General features: G+C 38.0%; 1 protein-coding gene across 1 annotated transcript in view; it reads left to right on the forward strand.

Annotated features, from left to right (window-relative positions):
- TRPM6 (transient receptor potential cation channel subfamily M member 6) overlaps positions 1 to 18,145 on the forward strand; it is a 100,114-nt gene extending 81,969 nt beyond the window's left edge. The window contains exons 32-39 of the mRNA XM_032983874.2: positions 29 to 79; positions 2,299 to 2,364; positions 5,764 to 6,050; positions 6,312 to 6,394; positions 6,920 to 7,125; positions 9,041 to 9,092; positions 14,457 to 14,563; positions 15,462 to 18,145. Coding sequence (XP_032839765.1) covers positions 29 to 79; positions 2,299 to 2,364; positions 5,764 to 6,050; positions 6,312 to 6,394; positions 6,920 to 7,125; positions 9,041 to 9,092; positions 14,457 to 14,563; positions 15,462 to 15,583 — 974 coding nt within the window. The 3' untranslated portion in view covers positions 15,584 to 18,145. The remainder of the gene's footprint in view (positions 1 to 28; positions 80 to 2,298; positions 2,365 to 5,763; positions 6,051 to 6,311; positions 6,395 to 6,919; positions 7,126 to 9,040; positions 9,093 to 14,456; positions 14,564 to 15,461) is intronic.
- The last annotated feature ends 3,147 nt before the right edge of the window (positions 18,146 to 21,292 follow it).

Here is a 21,292-nt window from a genome sequence, read left to right on the forward strand (position 1 = left end):
CATAATGATCCTTTAAACATTATTTCAGATATCTTTTCCTGCTTGAAAACATCTCAAGATCTGCATCATCACTACTCGGGTAAGGCAGGAGGCACAGAAATGATAGCTGAGTAATTTAACAAATTTAAAAGAACTTTAGTTTTTCCCTTGTCATCCCGTGTGATTTTCATTTTGAAGAGTTGCACAATTGCCCACTGCTGAGAAGGTTCTGTGTTAATTCATGCCTAACATCCAGTGAGGAAATTACAAATTATTTTCTTGCTGCTAATTGCTTCATCCTGGATATTTCTGGCAAATCCAGAGCAGAATGCACATAATCACTTTCAAAATATCAGTGAAAACACTGAACAGAGCTCCGATTCCTGGGGGGGGGGCAGAAGAGGCACTTGCTTGTTTATAGCTGTCACTTCCCCTCACACCTCCCACATCCTCCTTTGTACTTGCTAGAATTGGTTTCTTCAGCTAATTGGTCCTGTGCTACTTAATCTGTGTTTATATACCTATGAACTCTTGGAAATCTGGCAGGGAATAAATCATTTGAATGCTATTTGCCTGCAGTCCTGTCTTTTCCTGAACAGAGTATGCATGGATTATTCCCGGGAGGCTTGGATTTAGGTTTCCCTTGGAGGAGAAATGAGCAGAGCTCGTCAGTAGATGTCTCTCTTGCCCACAGGACTTGGCCTCCTTTCAAGGGAAGCCTAGGGTAAACCAGGGGCATTAGCAGCCTCCTGAAGTGCAAAAAACTCTGTGATTTTCACTGGGAATAACACTTCCTGGTTTGTAATCAGTGTATAGGAGTAGTTTCTCTGACATCGTAGCACTGTTGCAGTGATTAATTTGGCTCTCATCAGGCACACTATTTGAGATTAGGTAGGAGTTTTTAGCAGTGATGAGAGTGGTTTCCATTATGAGTTGACAAACATCTTGAGATGTTTCCAATGTAGGTTTTCTTTTCTCTGGAAGATTGGGATAGAACTTCGCTAACTAAGCACAAAAGTCTGATACTAAAATCCTGCACCATAAACTGCTTATGCATTATTTTTGCTATCACGTTGTACAGACAAATACAGTCTGCCTCTCTGTACACCCAAAAAAACCCAAGTTTTGACCCAAGCTCAGCAGCTGGTGCAAGTCCACTTCACACTGCTTCTCGAGGCTCTAGAGTAAGTGCTGGCAGGGCCTGACAGATGGCACAGGTTTGGCAGCTACCCTGTTCACATCCTTGTCCCTGCTATGCACTAATTTTGTGACTAGAGCATGTTCCTAGTGAGGCCTTAAAAGAGGACCTTGATTTTCAGTCCATGCTCCTAAGATATTCAGGCATGTTAACCAATGCCCGTTGAATTCAGAATATGTAAACAAGACTTGATCTGAAAAGCTGATCTGCTCAAATGAGAACCCTAATTGATGGGTTAACCTGTCATGGGTCCCCTTTGCTCTCTCCTTCTGGGCTAAATAATCTCTTAATTAATTTCAGCTTAGAGAATTAATCTTAAAAAGAAGGACAGATGGTGTCCAAGCTCTGGAAGAGTCTGCCATCAGGGCTTTTTGGTTGCTCTGCAGAGAAACACAGCTCTGCTGCGATTTGCTCTCTGCTTTGGATGCTAGTTTTGTCTTCAGCCATTGGATAAGGAAATTAGGCAGTCAGCACTGTAACGTCCGAGTTGCCTCTTTGTTCTAGTCTTACCCTCTTTGTGGCTTACTTCACATGTCTTTCCCCCTTCCTGATAATTAAGTCGTTGTGAGGACACTGAAGTTTTGAAGGTGTTTGCCTGAGAAATAAGCTGCCAATTAGGGAGATACAGTAACGTTACTGATGTTGTTTGTCAAGGAGCCCAGATGAAAGAAACAAGGTTTTCCTGTGATGCCTTGCTAAGTCCCCAGGTGCTTCTGAGCCTGATGAGACAGGCAGTGAGGGCAGCTGGGGTCAGTGCATCTCACTGGCAGTGTGAATGTTGTTGCACTGGAGCTGGCAGGAGGAGGAAAGAGCAGCAGCCCTTGGTGGAAGGAGGAGGATGAAGAGTTAGCAGAAGCAGGGTGCCAGGGTCTTGCCCCAGAGGGTCTGTTTCCTTGGAAAAAGGCATCAATGAATGGGAGAGTGGCAGCTGATGCTTGTAAGATACCAATGGTGTGCAAAGGGGAGTTGCTGGCTGTGTAGGAGGGTGATCAGATCTGACACAGGATCACACTGCAGCCTCCTTGGCTTTGTGCACTACAGTAAAGTGCCACCAGATGTTTCTGAAACTCAACCATCTTGTTGTTTATTCATTATAATAGTGAAATCTATGTCGTTTGCAGCTGTTGAAAGGAACAACTTAATGAGACTTGCTCAGACCATACCATTTACACCAGTCCAGCTCTTTGGTGAGTACCAACTTCTAGTTATGTTTTTTGCTTTATAAATAGTCAGTGTGTTATCTTTTTAAAGAAAAGATTTTTGTTTGAGAAATTTCCTTGGATTAATTTCAGCAATTCTTTTCAAAAAAGGATGAACCAGCATAGAATTGTAGTTATGCAGTAATTTAGGGAATTTTGATGGTCGTCCGGTCCAACTCCCTCTACAGCCAATTCAGATCATGTTACTGAGGGCCTGTCTAATTGCATTTTGAATATGTCTATAAATGTGGATCCCTTAGCTTCACTGGACAGCCTCTTCCAGTGTTTGACTGACTTCATTGTGAACCTGGTATTTTCCCCAGTATTTCTTGGGGTTTCCCATGCTATAGCTTGTATCCGTTGGCATTCATGCGATTAATCTCAACCTCAGAGATGAGTCTAACCCTGTCTTCTCTATATCTACCATTAGGATAGCTGAAGTCAACAAAAAGATTCCCCTTAACCTTGATACCTGCATTATCTTTTTGTTTCTCTCTCTTTCTCTCACACACACATGTAGATATATATATAGATAGATATATATATATATATATATATATATATATATATATATATATATATATATAAGGTATCCCATCAAGAAGAAAACTAAGTATTGGTTGAAAGGGTACTGTTCCTGTTCCTGTATCTGGTACAGAAGACTTGTACTGTATGATGGAAAAAAGAACGGTGCTCTAACTGAAGTGTGGTAGAGATTAATACATAAATTGTTTGGAATAGTACTGAAATTAGTGTGCATTATTAGTTTACAGCAGCAGAAGCTCTGCCTCTAGACTCTTGAGATCTAGGTGCCTTGTTTTCAATGGGTAGAATATTTTGTCTCACAGCAACTAATTGCTGATACTTGCAGCATCATAGGATTTCTTGGGAGCAGATTGCTGCAGATAATTAATATAGCTATGAGCATATTGAACACTCTAATCTTTGCAGCTCCCAGGATACACCTTTCTAGGTATTAAATTGTCAAAAGATAATAAAATGAACAATTAATATAAGATTAAAAAATGTGTCTTGTTATAGTATCTTTATTCAAGTGTCTGTCTTTTATGTAAGATACTGCCTTTTCCTTTGCTGTATTTTAAATTAAAATGTGCACAAATTGTGGTGTTCGACAGCATCTACATTTGTGCTAACTGGCGAAGGTAGGCCTGGGAGCAGGGAGAAAGTCTACTAGTCTGAATCTAGTTTGTCCTTCCTTATGCTATTCTCTGCCATTTTGCAGATGTAGTTACCTCATCTCACTTGCCAGTAAAAACCTGTTTCTTACAAATTAACATTGCAGATAATGTCAGTTGCAAGAAGGAAAGCCAGGTTTAAAAAATCAGTCCACTTTTCGTTTACAAATTACGGCAACAGAAAAAGTGTCTCACTGCAAGAGAGGAATGCTGTTACAATTACATAGGGAAGCAGAGTGCAACTGAGTTAAAGCTCACTGTGTTTTTTCTGCTTTCAGAAAAATGTTACTAGCAGGAGCAGGACATCTGAAATTTTATGCTGTACAAATAATATTGGAATTTCTAGGAAAAAGAAAAATATTAGTTCAAAACACCAAAACTGTAAACTTCCTGTTAATTTGCTTTAGCTTGTTCTCCTAGGATTCCTTTCTCCAAGGGAAGTCATGTCCTTTTCAATCTAACTTTACTGGCTCATTGGGGCTACATCACCACTTTTGAAGCAACTGGGCTGTCTGTGTCAAAAGGTGGCACTGTCCAGCCCTTTAATTTTGTAGTCAATAACTATTACAAGCTCTGTGTTTGTGTTTATCTTGTTTATTTGTGTTTTTTTTTTTTTTGTTTATGTTTTTGGTTTTGTGTTTTTTTTTTTTTTTTTTTTTTTTTTTTTTTTTTTTTGTAAGGAACAGTTGCAAGGTAAAGATTGTGTTTCATGGATCTTGATTCACTTAAAACTAGCCTTCCTAAAAATTCCCCTTCCACACGAGTGCATAAACAGAGGGAGCCACACTCAAGATACTTAAAGTTCATGTGTCACCAAAATAGGTACACAAGAACAGAACAAACAAAACCACTCATAGAAGATAATAATTACAAATGTACAGTGGCAAATACCCTTCAGTATCCTGGCTGGCACTCTGGGCATCCTCGTAGTAACATCCAATCTAGACTTCTTTCCCAGATTTCCCTCAATAGCCTAGTCCTGTGGGAATTTTTCCCATCACATTTTACAGACAGGCTTTTCTAGGCGGGACTGAATCCTGCAATCTGGATTACCTTTAGTAATGCCTTAAAAAACCCCAGAGATTTTAACCTAAGCTCACGGGATCAGGGGATCGGAAGAACACCTCAGTGGTGACGGAGTCCTCACGATTCTGTGAATCTGTTGAGCTTCATAGGCAGTGTCCCACCTGAGTCGCCAAAATTTGACACCTAAATCAGGAATGAAAACTTAAAGCTGGGTTTAGTATTAATGAGCAGGAAAGAGGGAATCATTCCACCTAACAGTCCACCATACATTACAATAACCAAAGCTTATATCACTCTGTTACATACATATTCTTCAAATTTCCCAAAACTCACTATCGTATTTACATAGTTACTGTGCATGCAATTTAAGTCTCTGGGGGGGCTTCCATAGGGGTTGGTGGTGGTCTCTAATGGTCTCTGCTGGTCTTTAGAGAAGAGCCTTTCTTGAACCTTGTCTACACTTTGAAACTGGCCTTTCTTTGGTTTGCACTTTCTCATTACCTGCCTAGCTTCAGCTAGTCCACTATTTTTCAGAAGGCCTTAATCTTCAAGGACAGGGGTTTCTAATTAGGAGTCTCCCAATTTACGCATGGAGCCTCTCCATATACTCATTTCCCAGGAGGTGTTTATCATGCTTGACGAGCTCAAGGGCAACATGTTGCAGGTGTTCAACTGATCGCTTAAGTTCTTATACTACCTTAAATAATTTTTCTTTTTCCCTTCATCCATTTTCAAACACATGCACTGGAGATAAAATGATAACCCTTTAAAAAGATGTACTTTTAAAGTTCAATCAGCTTTAAGTACTCAAAAAACTGTGGCAAATGAGATTGATTCATATTCTGGTCTATATAAATGAGCTTTGTTTGTGCATAAGTGTCCAGGAGATCTTAAATTAATTTCTGTTTAGAAGCTTAATAAAAGCTCTTTGAACCACTTACGTTATCACAGTAGATCTTAAGCAGAGTGTATGTAGTAAGTAGTGTAAGTGTAGAATGGGGAAGTTTTTGCACAGATGAACAGTAGTGATAAAAAAGGTCTCTTCAGGTGTGGCTTACAGAGATGTGTAAAGTGGTATGTTATTTTAAGACACCAAATCAAAATGCAGTTCTCTCCTGTTTGTGCAATGTGTGACTTCTGCTAACAAAACCTTCTTTTATTTAAGCTGGAGAGGAAGTGACGGTCTATCGGCTAGAAGAAAGTTCACCTATGAACCTTGATAAAAGCATGTCTTCCTGGTCCCAGCGTGGTATGGCTGCAATGATCCAAGTCTTGTCACGGGAGGAGATGGATGGGGGTCTGCGGAGGGCCATGAAGGTCATTTGTACATGGTCTGAGAATGATATATTAAAGTTGGGACAAGTATTTATTGTGAAGTCTTTTCTGCCAGAGGTGGTTCAGACTTGGCAAAAGATCTTTCATGATGGCACAGTGTTACATCTCTGCCTGAGGGTGAGTTCAGACCTGAAGGCACACTGACTGGTCTAGCCTGATGTGCCTTAAATGTTATACTGCTTACATATGAATGTCTTCAGCATGGTTGACATGTGGATTGATGTTATATTTTGGAAAGTAAAAAGGTTTTGAGGAAGATATATCTCCCATTTGTAAACAGTATACAATCAGGGGTGTATGTGTGTGTGTATTTTGACAAATTCGTGGCACTTTTCTTCATTAAAATGAAAGTGATGTTTACAACATTATTTTCTTCAGGAGATCCAACAGCAAAGGGCTGCCCAGAAGTTAATCTATACCTTCAATCAAGTGAAGCCTCATACTATTCCCTATATTCCAAGGTAAAAATCACTGTCTTTAAGTATTAGATGTCAAAGGTTTCCAATGTCTAGTGCAGTCTCCTTTTCTGTAGTCGGTTGAAATAGCTGCTGCTTAGACAGTCTAATGATAGTTAATCAACTTTTTAAGAGGAAGTGTAGGCAGCTTTGAACTTTGTCTTTATAGCTACATGTGATGACAAAAAAGGCTTCTTCATAATGCCATTCTTTAGACTTAAGCGAGAATTGCCTTTTATACAATTAAGATAAGACAATTTCATATAGCTCATTTACAGTGGGCTGGAGGAAATGAGATTATGTTGTTTGTCCACAAACTATACTTGCTGATCAAATGCTTTGTTCTGAGAGTTATCAAACCAAGAAAGCCTTTGTGCTGTCTACCATTTGCTACCTCCTGCTGTTCAAAATGCTCCAGCTAGGGAAGACATATTTTTCTTTTGGTGTATTTGCTGTGCGTCGTGCCGTGTGCTGACTGTGAGGATCTTCATTACCCTGTCAGCTCCTGATGGACTGCATTTATATCTACAGGTTCCTGGAAGTTTTCCTTATCTACTGTCACTCAGCAAACCAGTGGCTGACCATTGAGAAGTATATGACTGGCGAGTTTCGGAAATACAACAACAACAATGGAGATGAGATTACTCCCAGCAGCTTGCTGGAAGAACTAATGCTGGCCTTCTCTCACTGGACCTACGTGTACACTCGTGGAGAGCTCCTCGTCCTGGATTTGCAAGGTGACAGCATGGGATCACTATTTGAAACCAATGAAAAGCCATTCTCTCAAAAGAGAATTTAATACTGAGGAATGGGACAAATTATCTTCTCATATACCTACTGGCAAAGATCAAGAAACCCCAGGGATATCTGTTGCGCAGCACTGATAAATGTGTGTCCGCAGAAACACACTACATTAATGTAGGTGTAATGAGAAAATAATTTGACTTCAAATATGTCTAGGCTGAATGGACAGAAGAGCAGGTTGATAAAGTATGCAGGAACAATTCAGCCAGCTCCAAAAAAACACTCCACAGTTAAGGTATTTTTATTAAGATATATAAATAATACAGAGATTCAAGAATACCCATGTATATATGCACACTTAATGTAAGAGTGTATCTGTCAGAAGTGCGTGAACTGCTATCTGTATTTTTTTTTTTTATTTTTCATATTAATAAATCTGTAAGCAGTTTACATAAGCTGCAAGCCTGAATTCTATTCACAAAGTCTGGTGACTCCATCAAAGAGCAGGTGATCACTTTACTGTATATCTGTAAGTGGGAGCATGGCATATTTTAAAGAGATAACAGTTGACAATGTTCAGAAGATGAACATCACCCATCAAACAGTATAAACACTATTGTTTGTCATTTCTGTCAAGGGAAATATGTATGGGTAGACAGAGACTTAACATATTTACATTTTACAGCATCCAGAAGCTGTGAATTACAAAAAGACATGCTTATTATGCAAAATAAAACTATAATTCCATCCTTGCCTTCATTTGGTTTTAGCTGCACATGGAAAAAAAAATACAAAAAGAGTGTGTCTTCACCAAAGCCTACTAGAATCTGTCTGAAGTTTGCTTGGGTTTATTATTCAACTCTCAACAGTTCCAGACCAACTGTGTTGGCTTGAACATGGAGAATTTAAACATCTATGTAAATCTCTTCAAGACTGGAGCTTCAGTTTTTATCTCAAACAAACTGAAATCTGCTCTAGTTTTGTCCTCGTGTTCATCTTGTAGTTCTCTAATCTGGAGTTTAGGAAAAGTGTAAGGGCTGCTCCCCTTGGAGTTCTAAGAGAATTAATTTATATCTCACTTTACTATATAATACCAGGGCCATCTCCGCATACATATACACAACATTTTGTCTCGTTTGCATCAACTGAAATGACCTTTATTGAAGAGTGTTGCAATTTGGGGGTATTTCAATCACAATATGCTGTTGCTGTGGTCTTTACTGGTTCTTGTTGCAGAGCATAAACTTATCATCAGTGGCCTGTTGTAATAAAAGTAATTGCATATCTTATGATCACAGACTTTTTTGTAAAAGCACAATGATTTCCTCAGATATAAGAAAAGAGCTTTTTGGTAAAATGGGGGTATGTCATCAGTTTGGGGAAAACTGCAACATAGGTATCAGCATTCAGGTATCAAAATGAAGTTATTTATTTAATATGCTTTCATGGCCACCCAGAAGAAAAAAGGGCTAACACGAAATCACAAAGTTGTGGCTTGTTGTGTTTGTTACCTTGAAGAGAACATGTATCTGACAGTACATCTATTGATATCAGTAAGATCCACATCTGATTAATACCTCTACTCTGACTTAAATAGCAATCTCACTGTTGGTCATGCTTTGCTTAGTTAGCTGAGCTTCAGCATATTATTTAGTATATTTGCATAAGCCTTCTGTATACATATAAATAAACGTCAAAGCAGCTGAAGTCAGGGCTGTAATAAGAACTCTATATATTTGCCAACACCTAACAGATTTTTATACTTGTAGCATTTTCTTTTTAACTCATGACCACTTTAACTATGACACTTTATGATGTACAAAGAAAAGAATAATTACATTTTTAAGTGCCAGCTCATGGGATTGTGACTACTTTACTTTTTAACACACACTGTTGATTTCGTTGTAGGTGTTGGGGAAAACCTTACAGATCCATCTGTCATTAAACCTGAAGACAAAAAGTAGGTTATTTTCTGATGAAATTATAATTTGCTTCAGATGTTCTGCCAACATTCTGCATATTTAGGATATTTATTCTGTTTTGTGTGAATTATTTTTTGCATCGCGTTTGGGTTAAATGAAGTTATGATGTCAGTGGAGAGACTACATCCTCCGCTGTGCTTTGGAGGACTATGGACGTGGGGGACTGTAAGTGTCCCAGCTCCCAACTTGTGTGTGAAAGATGGAGAGAGTCTGTGTTGCTGTGCTGGGAGCACAGGAATTTTCCAGGGCTGTGCTGGGAAAGCGTGAATGGGAGATGATAGACCCTGTCAGTCTCTTCACAAATTTGTACCAAAGGAGGTCATCAGTAACTTAAATGTGGCAGACCAGTTTCCCCTGCCTGGTGGGGCATTGTTTCACGGAGTATATAGGGCCACAATGACTTATGAGGTTGAGGAGAGGCCCTCTTGACCTCTGATCTTTCTTAGAGGTCCTGGTGGTACATGTAAGTATGCTGCATGTTACAGTCTCAGAGCCGTGATATGGAGATGGTATATTATGTGTGGAAAGTTTCAAAAACTAGAGAGACTGCACAGAAGTAGCAATCTTCTTTCATGCATCAAATTTCAGAATCAGACCATGGCCATCTTCCTATCCTGCAACCTTGCTCCCTGCTGGTATTTGCTGTAGTGAGAGGAGAAGCAGTGGTGTTGATGGTTGCTGTCCTGCAGGGTTCTTTTTCTCCAGGGAGTCTTTCTAAACCCACACGTCTCTCCAGCTGTGCCCTGGCATCCCTGCCCCTCTGCTGTCTTCTGCTCAGCCTGTCTCCCTCTTGCTCAGCTCCTGTCATCTGATGGAAGGGATGTCTCATATTTGGAAGGACAGAAGATATAAGTATGAATAGTGTAATTTAATACAAAAGTCAATTAACTATAGAAATATCAGATGACATGCCTAGACCTCAGAACAAGTTAATTTTGGAAGCAGGCTTTTAGCTATGGGACCATTGTTAGTATTTCATTAATAAGATTAGTAATAAATGACTCTGTTAATGTTGTATGAATGTTTAATTATGAATATGGGTGTATTGGCCATATAAGACTTATTCTGGAAGCAACATCAAAAATATGTTGAGCAACTCACAGTGACAAAGTCACAGAGTAGGTTATAGGACCATGACAGAAGCACAAGGATAGAGAGGCAGAGAGATCAATCATGTAGTTGTTCACAGGATTTTAGCAAACATTTTTAAGGTATTTCTACACATGTATAGAAATCTGATTTGCTGCTCTTCAAGTGGATTTTTTATATCAGTGTTAGCATAAACTGTAATAGTTATTACTGCAGACTGTGGCCAGTCATTGACAATAGTACTTCACATGGCAGTTCAGCTTGTCCTCTTTAAAATAGGAATAATATTTATCTACACTAGCTTAAAGTGTATGTTTATTAGTGTCCTTCTGAATTATTTTTGTTATTCAATAATTTTGTTGTGCTTACTAAAATAGGATCACATGGATCTTATTTTCAGAACTTTTTGTTCTTATTTATATCATCTGCAAAACAGTCAAGTCCTAGTTAGAGAGTAACTGTTGATTAATTGATCAAAACCAGCTCGATTTTCTTATGTTCAGGGAAATCTTCAGAACAGCAAGTTGCGAAACTGTATTGTTTTGATTCAAGGATCTAAGGGAGTATGTCAGTGAAACTGTGGATGGATTCTGTAAGCAGCTAGCAGACACACAATTCTAAGAAACAATTTCTAAAATAGTAAAAATAATAACAACGTAGAGGCACTGTCTTTGTCTAACCTTCATTTGCTCACAAGAGGAACGTTTCTGGCAGCAGCAAGATCTGGTTTAAATTTTCATTTGTAGGTAAGATACTTAATCCAGACCTGTGCGCTGCCTCAAAAGTTGCTTTGAGCTCACGTTCTCTTAGAAGCCCAGGAGGAAATAGATGGCATCTGACTGATGGGGCTGACTCAAATTTTAGCACTATTTATAGTTAAATTATTTATGTTTTGCTTCTTTAATTCCACTGATTTAGTGGCTCATGTAATTTTGTAATGAGTCTTTTCTTTCATGCATCCTGCATGCTGTTTTGAAATGGACTTTGTAATGGCAAAATGTGATCTTTAGCTCTGTGACAGTGCATTGTTTTGTATACAGTACCAAGACAAAAATAAGAGATCAGTTTGGAAAGTATTCCTGATACTGTGACATCTCAGATCCCGAGCTGATGTAAATCAGTGTAAGTTCATGGACATTTAATATCAGCTGAAGAACTGGCCATGTGCACTGCATAGGATGTATGAAGTGATAAAATGATGCAGGTATAATGTTCATGAAAAGATTTCCCTTAAAAGCAGAAGTAATTGAGGCACAACACCAGGGCTGTGATGCAGTGCAGTCCCTGAAGAATCCTGTACTTCCCAAATGTTGGGAAGAATTGCCTTCTAACTGTTACTCTGGATGCTGTGTAGTGTTTGACAAATCCACAACAAAGTCCACACGGGTAAAGCATTCACAAACACTAGGTGCAGAGTTTCTGTAGAGCAGATTCAGAGATGAGGAAAGTAGTGGGCTGAGTTTCAAATTGGAAAGAACTGATGCATTAGGCCTGCTGAGAGAGGTGAGAAAAAGGGTACTGGCTGTCAAAAATCTCATTACAAACATGTGAAAATGAGGAGTCAGAGGTGCTACGTCTCTTATTCTCCCTTTTGAAACCTCTCAGGCAGATAGTGATGGGCTGAAGGTTTTAGTAACAAGTGGAGACTTCTCTGAAGCTACTCATTAGCATGTGTTCTGAAGAATAAATCTATTGCATTTTACCAGGCTGTGCACTTCTAGCCAAACAATTTACAGTTGAATTGCTGCCAGTAGACAAAATATCTGCATGAACTGAACCTCTACTGTGGAGAGGTGCACAACTGAAAGAGGTGGACTCGAAGCTAAATCTACAAAAACATACCAAATAAATGATTTAAGCACCTCCCTGGAAAGGTGTTCCTTGCCATGAAGCCTCCCACAGTCCTTTACCTTTGATCGGTAAAGCCCTGTAAGTGTCTTATTGTCTGAGCATTTGTAGCTCTGGACTGTTAAGGAGTGCTGTGTGCATCAGCACAGTCTGTGTTATCAGCCAGGACCCGTCTGGTACAATCTGGTAGTCATTTATGAAGTATAACTATTAGGCAAGGTTCTACACAAAAGGAGGAATATGTTTTGTGTTTGTTTTTTTTTTTTTTTTTTTTTTTTTAAAACCCATTAACTCACATTACTGCACCTGCTTGGGAAATAGGAAACCTGGGCTTGGTATTTTTCTCTCCTTGAAGACAAAATCAGACCCTGAATAACCAGGAGAGTGACCTTGTTTATAAAACATTTGTAGAGGTAGAAGGGACCTGAAGAGTTTAGCTGGTTCTTTTTCTGCACTGGGTCATTCCTGACTTTACAAATCTTGTACAGATGAATTTTAAAGTCTTCCAAGGATGACCTTAAAATCTTCCCAGAGCATCTGTTTTCAGTAGTTGGCTATCATTACTGTCTGAAAGGTTTTTTCTTCCTGATTTTTTTCTTGAAACATTTCTTTCTGGTCCTGTCTACTTTTGACATAGAGAAAAAAATTTCAGCAAGCTCAAAGATAGTCACTATCTTCTCCTCCAATTTATTTTTTTTTTCTTTTTAGGCTACTTCCTAATCTTTTCATGTATGTCATAATTTCTAGACTATTGGTCATTTTTTTTTTTTTTTTTTTTTTTTTTTTTCCCAATTTACTCCCTTATTTCTGGAAATAGTTTTCCAAATTTTGCAGTATCCCTCTAACCATTGCCACTGCTGGGTAGAGAGGGAAGATTACTTCATATTTGTTGCAGACAGTATCCCTGTTTGTTTCACAACAGCATGAGAAAATTATCAGTATGCCTTGTGCTATTTGCTGCACTTTGCATGGAATAACAGATTAGAGAAATTGTCAGAGTGGTTCTGTAGCCTTGGAGTTAGTGCAGTCTTCTCAATTTCCTATGCCTGCCCAAGCAAATACTTAAGTATGTTCTTTTCTTACAGGCATTTTACCAGATTATCCCAAGGGATGAAAATGGCTATATAGCATCATGTCATTAAAATGTATATATGGCACATAAATTATCTTTCACTTCTTGCCTCATTTGATGTACTAATTTGCAGTAAAAGCTGATTAGACAGGTCCTTCAGGTGGTGCTGGAGACAGGTATTCTTTAGTGTCTGCCAAAAGTTAGAGAGATGCTAAGCTTTTTGTAGTAGTTTTGTCTAATCATTGCTTTTCTCCTGTGTGAAAGGGGAGAATGTCACATTTGAAAACTGCTTTCTTTAGAGAGAGTATATTTTGCTAGTTTGGATTACAGATAGATTTGAGAGAGTTAAAATCTTTTTCTATAGCTTTGCAGAGATGTAATTGATTTCAGATTTCAAAATGGGTTGTTTCCACTCTGCATATCATTAAAATAAAATACTAGCATTCATAAAGTTCCTTTGGAAGTGTTTCTTGTGTGCTGTGTTCCATGATGTCTAGAATGTCAATTAAATTCTTGAGAATAATGGTGGAGTAATATTAAAATTAATGAACATTGGTCTTTCAGACTACATTAAGAATCTGTTATAATTATGTGGTATTTCTAATACATGTGTGGATATAGCTTCTTTCTGTTTGTAATTGTGTCAGCTTCATTCAGAATATGCAATACACTTCCACAAATGGATCCCCTAGTAACGTTGCTGAATTGGCCAGAGTGCAGACACATGTAAATGAGCATAGGAAGAAGCCAATAAATTTTAAAGCCTTCTTGTCAGCAGTGTACTGTGTGGGTTTTGTTTTTTATTTTTTTTTCTTCTGTATATTCTGTATATTTTCTGCTGCATATTAATGTGACTAGAACTCTGCTTTCTTTTGGCTTTCTGTTCTTAAATAAGGTAAGTGTAGGTCCTTGCTAGCTCTGATTTGTTCCCAGGTGCCTAGAATCAAACTATTTGCTCAATGAGAATGAGTGGTGGCTGCAACAGAGTCACTCAGATTCAGGTGTATGTTGTCTGAATGTCACTGTGCCCAAATTTCCTTTGAATATTTTGCTAGGAACTGCTGGGTGTGTCCTGTCTCCCTGTAGAACACCTTTGAGATGCAGCAGGAAAAAAGAGTAGTGTGGGGGGTATATGTAAGCTAGTACTTTACCAGAATTGGCATTTTTCTTGTCCCAGAGCTAAGAAACTTGTGATGTACTCTAAGCTTTGATTGTCTTTATACAAAGGGCTAACTTATCTCTCATTTAAAAAAAAAAAAAAAAAATCATCATCTCCCTCCCCTACAATTGCTTTAACTTGAGTTCACTGATTATTTAATAATATTTCTTTTAGATCTGGAAAGATGGTATTTGGACCAGCAAACCTAGGAGAAGGTGCAATAAGAAACTTCATCACAAAGCATCGTTGTAACTCTTGCTGCAGGAGGCTGAAACTTCCTGGTATGCAAAGTAAAGATTAATTTTTAACCTATCTATAACTTTTGAAGTGCAAGGAAGTAAAGGCCTAGGTGTGGTATAAAGAAAATAACTGAAATTCTTTTGAGCTGAAAAATTCTAGCAGGCACACTCTCTCTGTGCAAAGGCCAATACAAGAATATTGCTCTTCTACCAAGCAACCATGTAAGGGTTGGAGAGTATCCACCTAATTTTAGTATTCATCATGAAAACTTCTACCCATTGAATTCTTTCCTTTGCTTTGCAAAATGGTGGCTCATTTTTCCAGGGTCATCACTACAGATAACATCAACAATAATTTTTAGAATGAGAAAGAGTAACAATCTAAAAATTGGAAATGCATCAGCTGGGGTAAAACTCACTGGAGATTTCCTGGCCCTGACATAGGGTTCTATACACTACAGCCCTTCTGCTTAGTTGGATTGCCTGTTGTTCACGTTGGATTTGATAGAATGTGCTTCTGTTTGATGTGGGGCAGATTCAAAGCTAGAATAGATTGTTATTCTGGATGAATTTCCACACACCTATTTTTTTCTAGGGGAAATCTCCTTCCTTCCAATGCCTGCCTGGACTAATAATTGCTGTTTGATTCTGAAACAGAAACTGCAGTATTATGGGTTTTGATTATTTGTGTCTGTGGCAGCTAGAGATAATAGAGGGGAAAATCAGCTGAATGAATACAATAAGGGAAGGTTCATTTGTATCAGCTCATGCCATTTTAGGTCCCCCCAGGGCTTTCATATCCCTGGCCCTGCTGCAGATTTTCTTCCTCCTGGAAACAGCTAACAGACTGCCACCAGTCACTGGATTGGACACTGCCTGGGGTAACATGTTTTTCAAACATTTACTTGGCTGCATTGTTGAATTTATTTTCTTGCTATAGATTTGAGAAGAAGTGACTACACACTGGAAAGGGTTGGCCCAGCCTTCGAAATAGAAATAGAGACATGCACCAGAGGAGCTGATGATGCAGATGAGCCTTTGGAGTATGACACGCGGCTGTGAAGCAGTGGCTCTGAGCAGAGCCTGTGCCTTTGTGTGCTCAGAAACCTGCCTCTTATCACTGCCATGGGTCAGTCCAAAAGAACAAAACACAGGTGTCTGAGTGAAGCATCTGTCTGCCCTTGACAGACCCTATAGGCAAGGAGTAAAAAAAAAAAAAATCTTTATTTAATGCCCTTCCATGCTCTTGTGCTGGTCTTTCTCGTACAGTTCAGTGAATTGCCTGGAGCAGGTCACCTCTTAGCTGGATGAACTGTCCCATCAATGCCTTTTTTTTTTGTTTTCTTTTATTTGAAACGTATATTATGGTTCTAAACTCTGCTTTCTTAGGAAAATGACTGTGACAAGTATGTTTCAAAGGGGGGACAGTGATTCGATGTTTCTCTCTCTACTCTTTAATAACTGAAAGTATAATATATATAACTGAAAGTATATACATACCTGAAGGTATACATACATGCAAATAATTCATTTTCAGAGGCAGAGCCCCTGCTCACTTTTCCCTGGGCATAGGAGGCTTTCCAGGAAATTGTAGGAATATTATTCTCTTTATTGTTGATTTTGATGCAGAGACAAACCAAGAATGTATGAGTAATGAATTAGTGGTTTAAACGATAGTCACGGATATAGCAGGTAGATGAAAAAATTTAATGGGAGTTTCACCTTGAATTTTTTTAACAGATCAAGGACAAGTTGAGCAATGAAGGGTTAGATTATTGGACCCACAAGCATCATTGACCTTTCTCATTTTTGAATTGATAAAATTGATAAACCTATGATCTTTAATACAAGCATAAAGAATAACCTTGATCATGGTTCAGCTTTTAACCAGGACCTGCCTTTCTTTATAATATTTTAGCTTCAGAATGTTTTGAAGTTGTAATTGGCAACAAAGATTTTAGAAGTCACAGAGAATAATGTGTTCCATTTGGTATTTAACTTCTTGTCAATTTCAGGTTGTACTAGGACTTCTGTCTAACAGTGATGCAATTATACGTATGTTTTTGCAGCATCTGCCTCTGTTTCTATTGATGTCATTTGATTTCAGTAGAAGTTCAGAAAACACAAAAATCAATGTGCAATATGATTTTTGTAGAATAAAGATTTAAATGAAGTGCTCAGCAGAAATATGTCTAATACAACTAGTGTTGTATTACAGATCACATCTGTCATTAAAGTAACTTTGTACTTCTGTAGAAATACCTACAGTTGAAATGTAAGTCAACAGATAACTTTATACTTGAAAAAGAAACAAAATCATATTTCCACCACAACTGACAGTAAATTTTAATGCATAAGGGTGCTATTTGTTATGATCTAGCATACATTTGATATATTTAGAAAATGTCTATGCACACATAGGAATTGGAAGTCATATGTACCCAGTTTTTATACTGATTATGATATTGATGATGGCACTGAAGTAATCACCTACACTGTGTTCAGCCGAGATGCCTTCAGTTCCTGAGAGCATCCTGAGGAGATTCTTCCTGCTTTTTATATTTTTAAAAATTGTTTTATAAGATTATTTTTGTGGAAACCCCCCACCTTTTTCCTGATGAGATTATATTATTCATTTTGCAAAAAATGTACTTCCCTTTGGCTTTTTTGGAAGCAATTCAATGTATCAGAAGGCTTAGCTTGCCTGTGAAAGAGATTTGTTTAATTGTATCTCTACAGAAGGATGGTGGATTTTGATCACTTTGCTGTTAAGATAGTAGTTCTGCTTCCAGTGATTATCATCTTAAAATTTGGATTTAGGGATGTAGCTGCTTACATGCATACATATATACTTTAAAGACAGAACTTTCTCTGAAGGATCTCTATCTGTTAGTATGCCTTTAAATTCAGTTAAGTTAAATGAGACATAAATATGTCTTTAAAGCCAAAGACAATTTAAGTCCTGCCCTGATTGTGTTTTCCTCAATCATTGCCATAAATTCTGAACACATGTATATTAGACACAAAAAATAAACTCCGTACTTGAGCACCTTTTGTTTCTTTTTAAGTTTTGAAGATATGCGCAAGTCATACTTCAGATGATCTTTTCTTGACAACCCTCTTGCTCCTGTTGTCTTCAAGAGTGAGTGGCTTCTGCATTCACAGAAATGAATACTTGTGAGAAGCCTTACAGTATATGGCTCATTGCAGATTCATCTTATTCTTTTTTGTTAGTACCTAGCATACTACCTTCACCTCAAATTGGGGATCCTTGCAAGATACAAATTTGTGTTAAAATATAGTTGATATAAACATGTTTGATATTTATTTTTGCTCAGTGTGAAGTATTAATATGATGAAACAAGAAAAGGAGGCATTTGAAATTGTTTCGTTACGTACTTTTATCCTAGCACTAATTTTTACATGCATGGAGACACTAAGTTGAAAATTTTGGTGATCCTGCTGGTTAATTAATTTTGCCTCAGCTTGCTTTCTGCATTTTTTGGGAGGGCTGATTCACATTTTACTAGACTGTAAATTTGGGTGTTTGGTTAAAGGCCTTTCCCCTCTCCACTTTGTTCTAGTTCAGTAATAAATTGTAATGAAAATAATTTGAAAAAATTATTTTTATTTCTTTTGAGTCCATGGTGTCTTTTGTTACTACAAATTCTGTACATTCTTTGAATTGTCTAAATACTGACCTCAGATTGAAGATCATGCTCACTGAAAACATGAAAAGAAAACAAACAAAAAAAAACCCAACAGCCTTTAATGGGAACGCAGTAAACCCCACACTAAAACTGTGGTGCATGTGGAAAGAAAGATATGCAGGACAGGGTGGTTCTCTTGCTTCTTGACAGCTAGTGTGGAAGAGGAAATCTTGCATGTGAAACCATAGGGCTTTCTGATTATTAGTTTCAGTGTTTCTTTTTCCTTAAAAGCACATACAGGAATTTATTGCATATTTCTGGTGGGTTCAGGAAAAAAAGTCCTGCTACTTGCTCAAATAAGTCAGGCTTACTGCCTGCTCTGAAAAAAGTTCTGAAAAAAAAAATGAAACCAAAGTATTTATAAACTCACATTTTAATATGAGATTAAAAGAAGCTTACTTAGGAATTCACTTGAGATTACTCAAAGCAAAATGTGTTTCTGGCAGCTGCTGCATTGGAGATGTAGTTTAAACATATGAAAAATATTCAGAAATTGCAAACCTCATTCTCAGGAAGGCTTTTGAAAATTTCTCTTTTTCATAGTTGTGATGTGTTCAGGTTTATTCATTTATTGTTAGTGCAATAAAGACAGAAGGGATATTACATCTATATTTTATCAAAATAGATTTATATTTGTGGTTTTGTCAATCTATTTCATACTGTTTCAAAGGAATAAAACCACATTTTCAAAATCTTTCTGTTGTTATTGGGTGTAGAGTGAAATAATATGTTTCCAAGCACTAGGGAAACAGGTGAAAGTAACACACAGAAAATAATGCAGTTATTTTTATTTTTAATCTCAAGGTAACAAACGGGTATTAATTCTATATTTATGTGGTATCAGCTCCTCCTTTTGTTTCAGTGGTGTAGTAGCATTAGTTTCTATTCTTGTATTCAATATGTTTTCAGCAAGACTGTTTCTATACCTGTCCCATAAGTAAAAATATCTTTTTACGGAAGTAGAAAGTAGATACTTTGTTAGATGTTTTATTTATTGGGTCGTAATTTATTAGATGTTCAATAAACTGGGTTTTTTTTTTGAGTTGAGATGCATGCTTGATTCTTAGAAAATTGGTAGTTGGTAGGCCAAGTTACTGTTGCAGATTTAAGAAAAATATAATCACTTTAATATGACAGTTTTATTTTTCACTCTAATTCTAGATGTGATGTAAAAAGCCTATACAGCCACTAGTGTAAATAAGGAACTGATATAAATGAGTGTCATTCCATTGACTTAACTGTCAGATGTGTTATATCAGCTACCTTTTATATCTGTTCTCCATTCTTAGGATGTTGATGCCATTCACTTTTTGCTTGAAAAAAGTGATCCCAGAAATAAAGAAAAGCCCGTCTGTAGTGACCCAGGCCTTCACATCAGCTGTGATCACACCAGAATTATCAGCCTTTTCCTTGTTACTAGACCTTTTGCAAGATCTGTTACTGCTTTTCAGCTTTTCTTTACTGTACTTGTTACATCTTGAATTATTCTGGAGGACAATTTCATCCCCTAATTTATGGTAACTAATGCTAGGGAAAATATTTTTCAAACTAAATCCAAACAAATTATTTTCCTCTTTCATATTGAGGAGTGTGTAAACAGCTGCAATGCTCTGTTCCTTTGCCTACCTGTCATTAGTTCTGTTTGCAGGGACAGAGCAAATAAACTAGTGTTTTAAAATAACCTAGGTCCATTTACATGTTGGTGTTCAGTTGTGATAAAGTGCTGAAGATTAAAGAAATAAATCAGAGAAAAGTCCTGCAGAAAAGCGGTGACTTTGTTGCCTAAAGAAAGTCTGGCTCTGTTCTTTGTGTCAGAGATTTAGATAAATGGATAAAACCTTCAGTTTTTCAGGTTGTCATTCAACAAATATGACTTGGGTTTTGACACTGTGCAGGCAGTCCAGCATATCCGTGGCTGGCAGAACAGAGAAGGGGATGAAAGAGGAGGAGGAAGAGGAGGTGAGGTTGAGATGCAGAAAGCAGTCTCTGACTTATGAGCCTTCCTCCTGCTGTTTTTCCTGACTGAACAGTCGTCTCACAGAGATACTGCCAGTGTCATCTTGGTTCTGCGGTCTGTAGCATGGGGCAGGCTCTACTAAGACAGAGCATTTGTGTGTACCGTGCATCCCAGGTGGCCTGGTTTCAACAGGAAAGTGTCTCACCTGACAATGAAAAAGAGATGCTTCTCCTCAGTTGATCTCTGCTATGAAATTTGAAGTATTACCTAACCTCTGAAAATGTCTGAGTAGCAGAATGTCATGCCACATGAACTAGGACAAACTACTCAATTCAATTGACACTGAGTTTTAACCTCACAATACACTGGAGAGTGAAATTTGGTCAGACTCTGAGAGCCTACTGAGGAAATGAGAATAATATTCAATTTCAGCTAACCTCTGTGGAGCATCTCGGATTAGTAGCTAGCCCTGTATAACCATCTTCCACAATACAGAGAATGGGCTTCAGCTGAGATGACCTGTAAGCAGAATATAAGTGGTGGGATTAAACTCAAGGTATGTAGGTTGCCCCAAATCAAACCAGGAGCTGACCTCACCTGAACCTCCAGCAAAGTGAAAGTGTTGGATCTGACTGAGCTCAACTGACTGTTGAACAAAATGAAAGTAGAAGATGACCACAGATTATCCCAGCCTGCATCTACCTAAAACCTAGGGAAGGATTTGAACTCTTATGGCAAGCCCCTCAAATTAGGCCTGTGGCTGAGTTAAATAACCATAACACACAGAAGAAGAGCTGACTGTAACCACTCTCAATCTTTGAGAAGTCCAAAAGGGTTGGGGTTGACCTGTAAGGAACATTAGCGGAGTATAGAGGCAGAATATGGCCACAAAATGGTGAAGAGAGAAGAGGCCTAAAATGGATCTCAGATATATTCCATGCATGATAGAAGATCACCAAGAGAGGAGGTGTAAACTTAGAGGTCCCCATTGTACAGAAACTGACCAAGGAGAGCAACAGAGGTCCAGGGTGGTCGTCAAAAACCCCATAAGAGCAAATGAAATTACCACTGTGGTACTAACTGTATTTAAGGTTGGCCTCAAGT

Source organism: Tyto alba, unplaced genomic scaffold, assembly GCF_018691265.1.
Source record: "Tyto alba isolate M040663 unplaced genomic scaffold, T.alba_DEE_v4.0 Super-Scaffold_13, whole genome shotgun sequence".
Taxonomy (NCBI): Eukaryota; Metazoa; Chordata; class Aves; order Strigiformes; family Tytonidae; genus Tyto; species Tyto alba.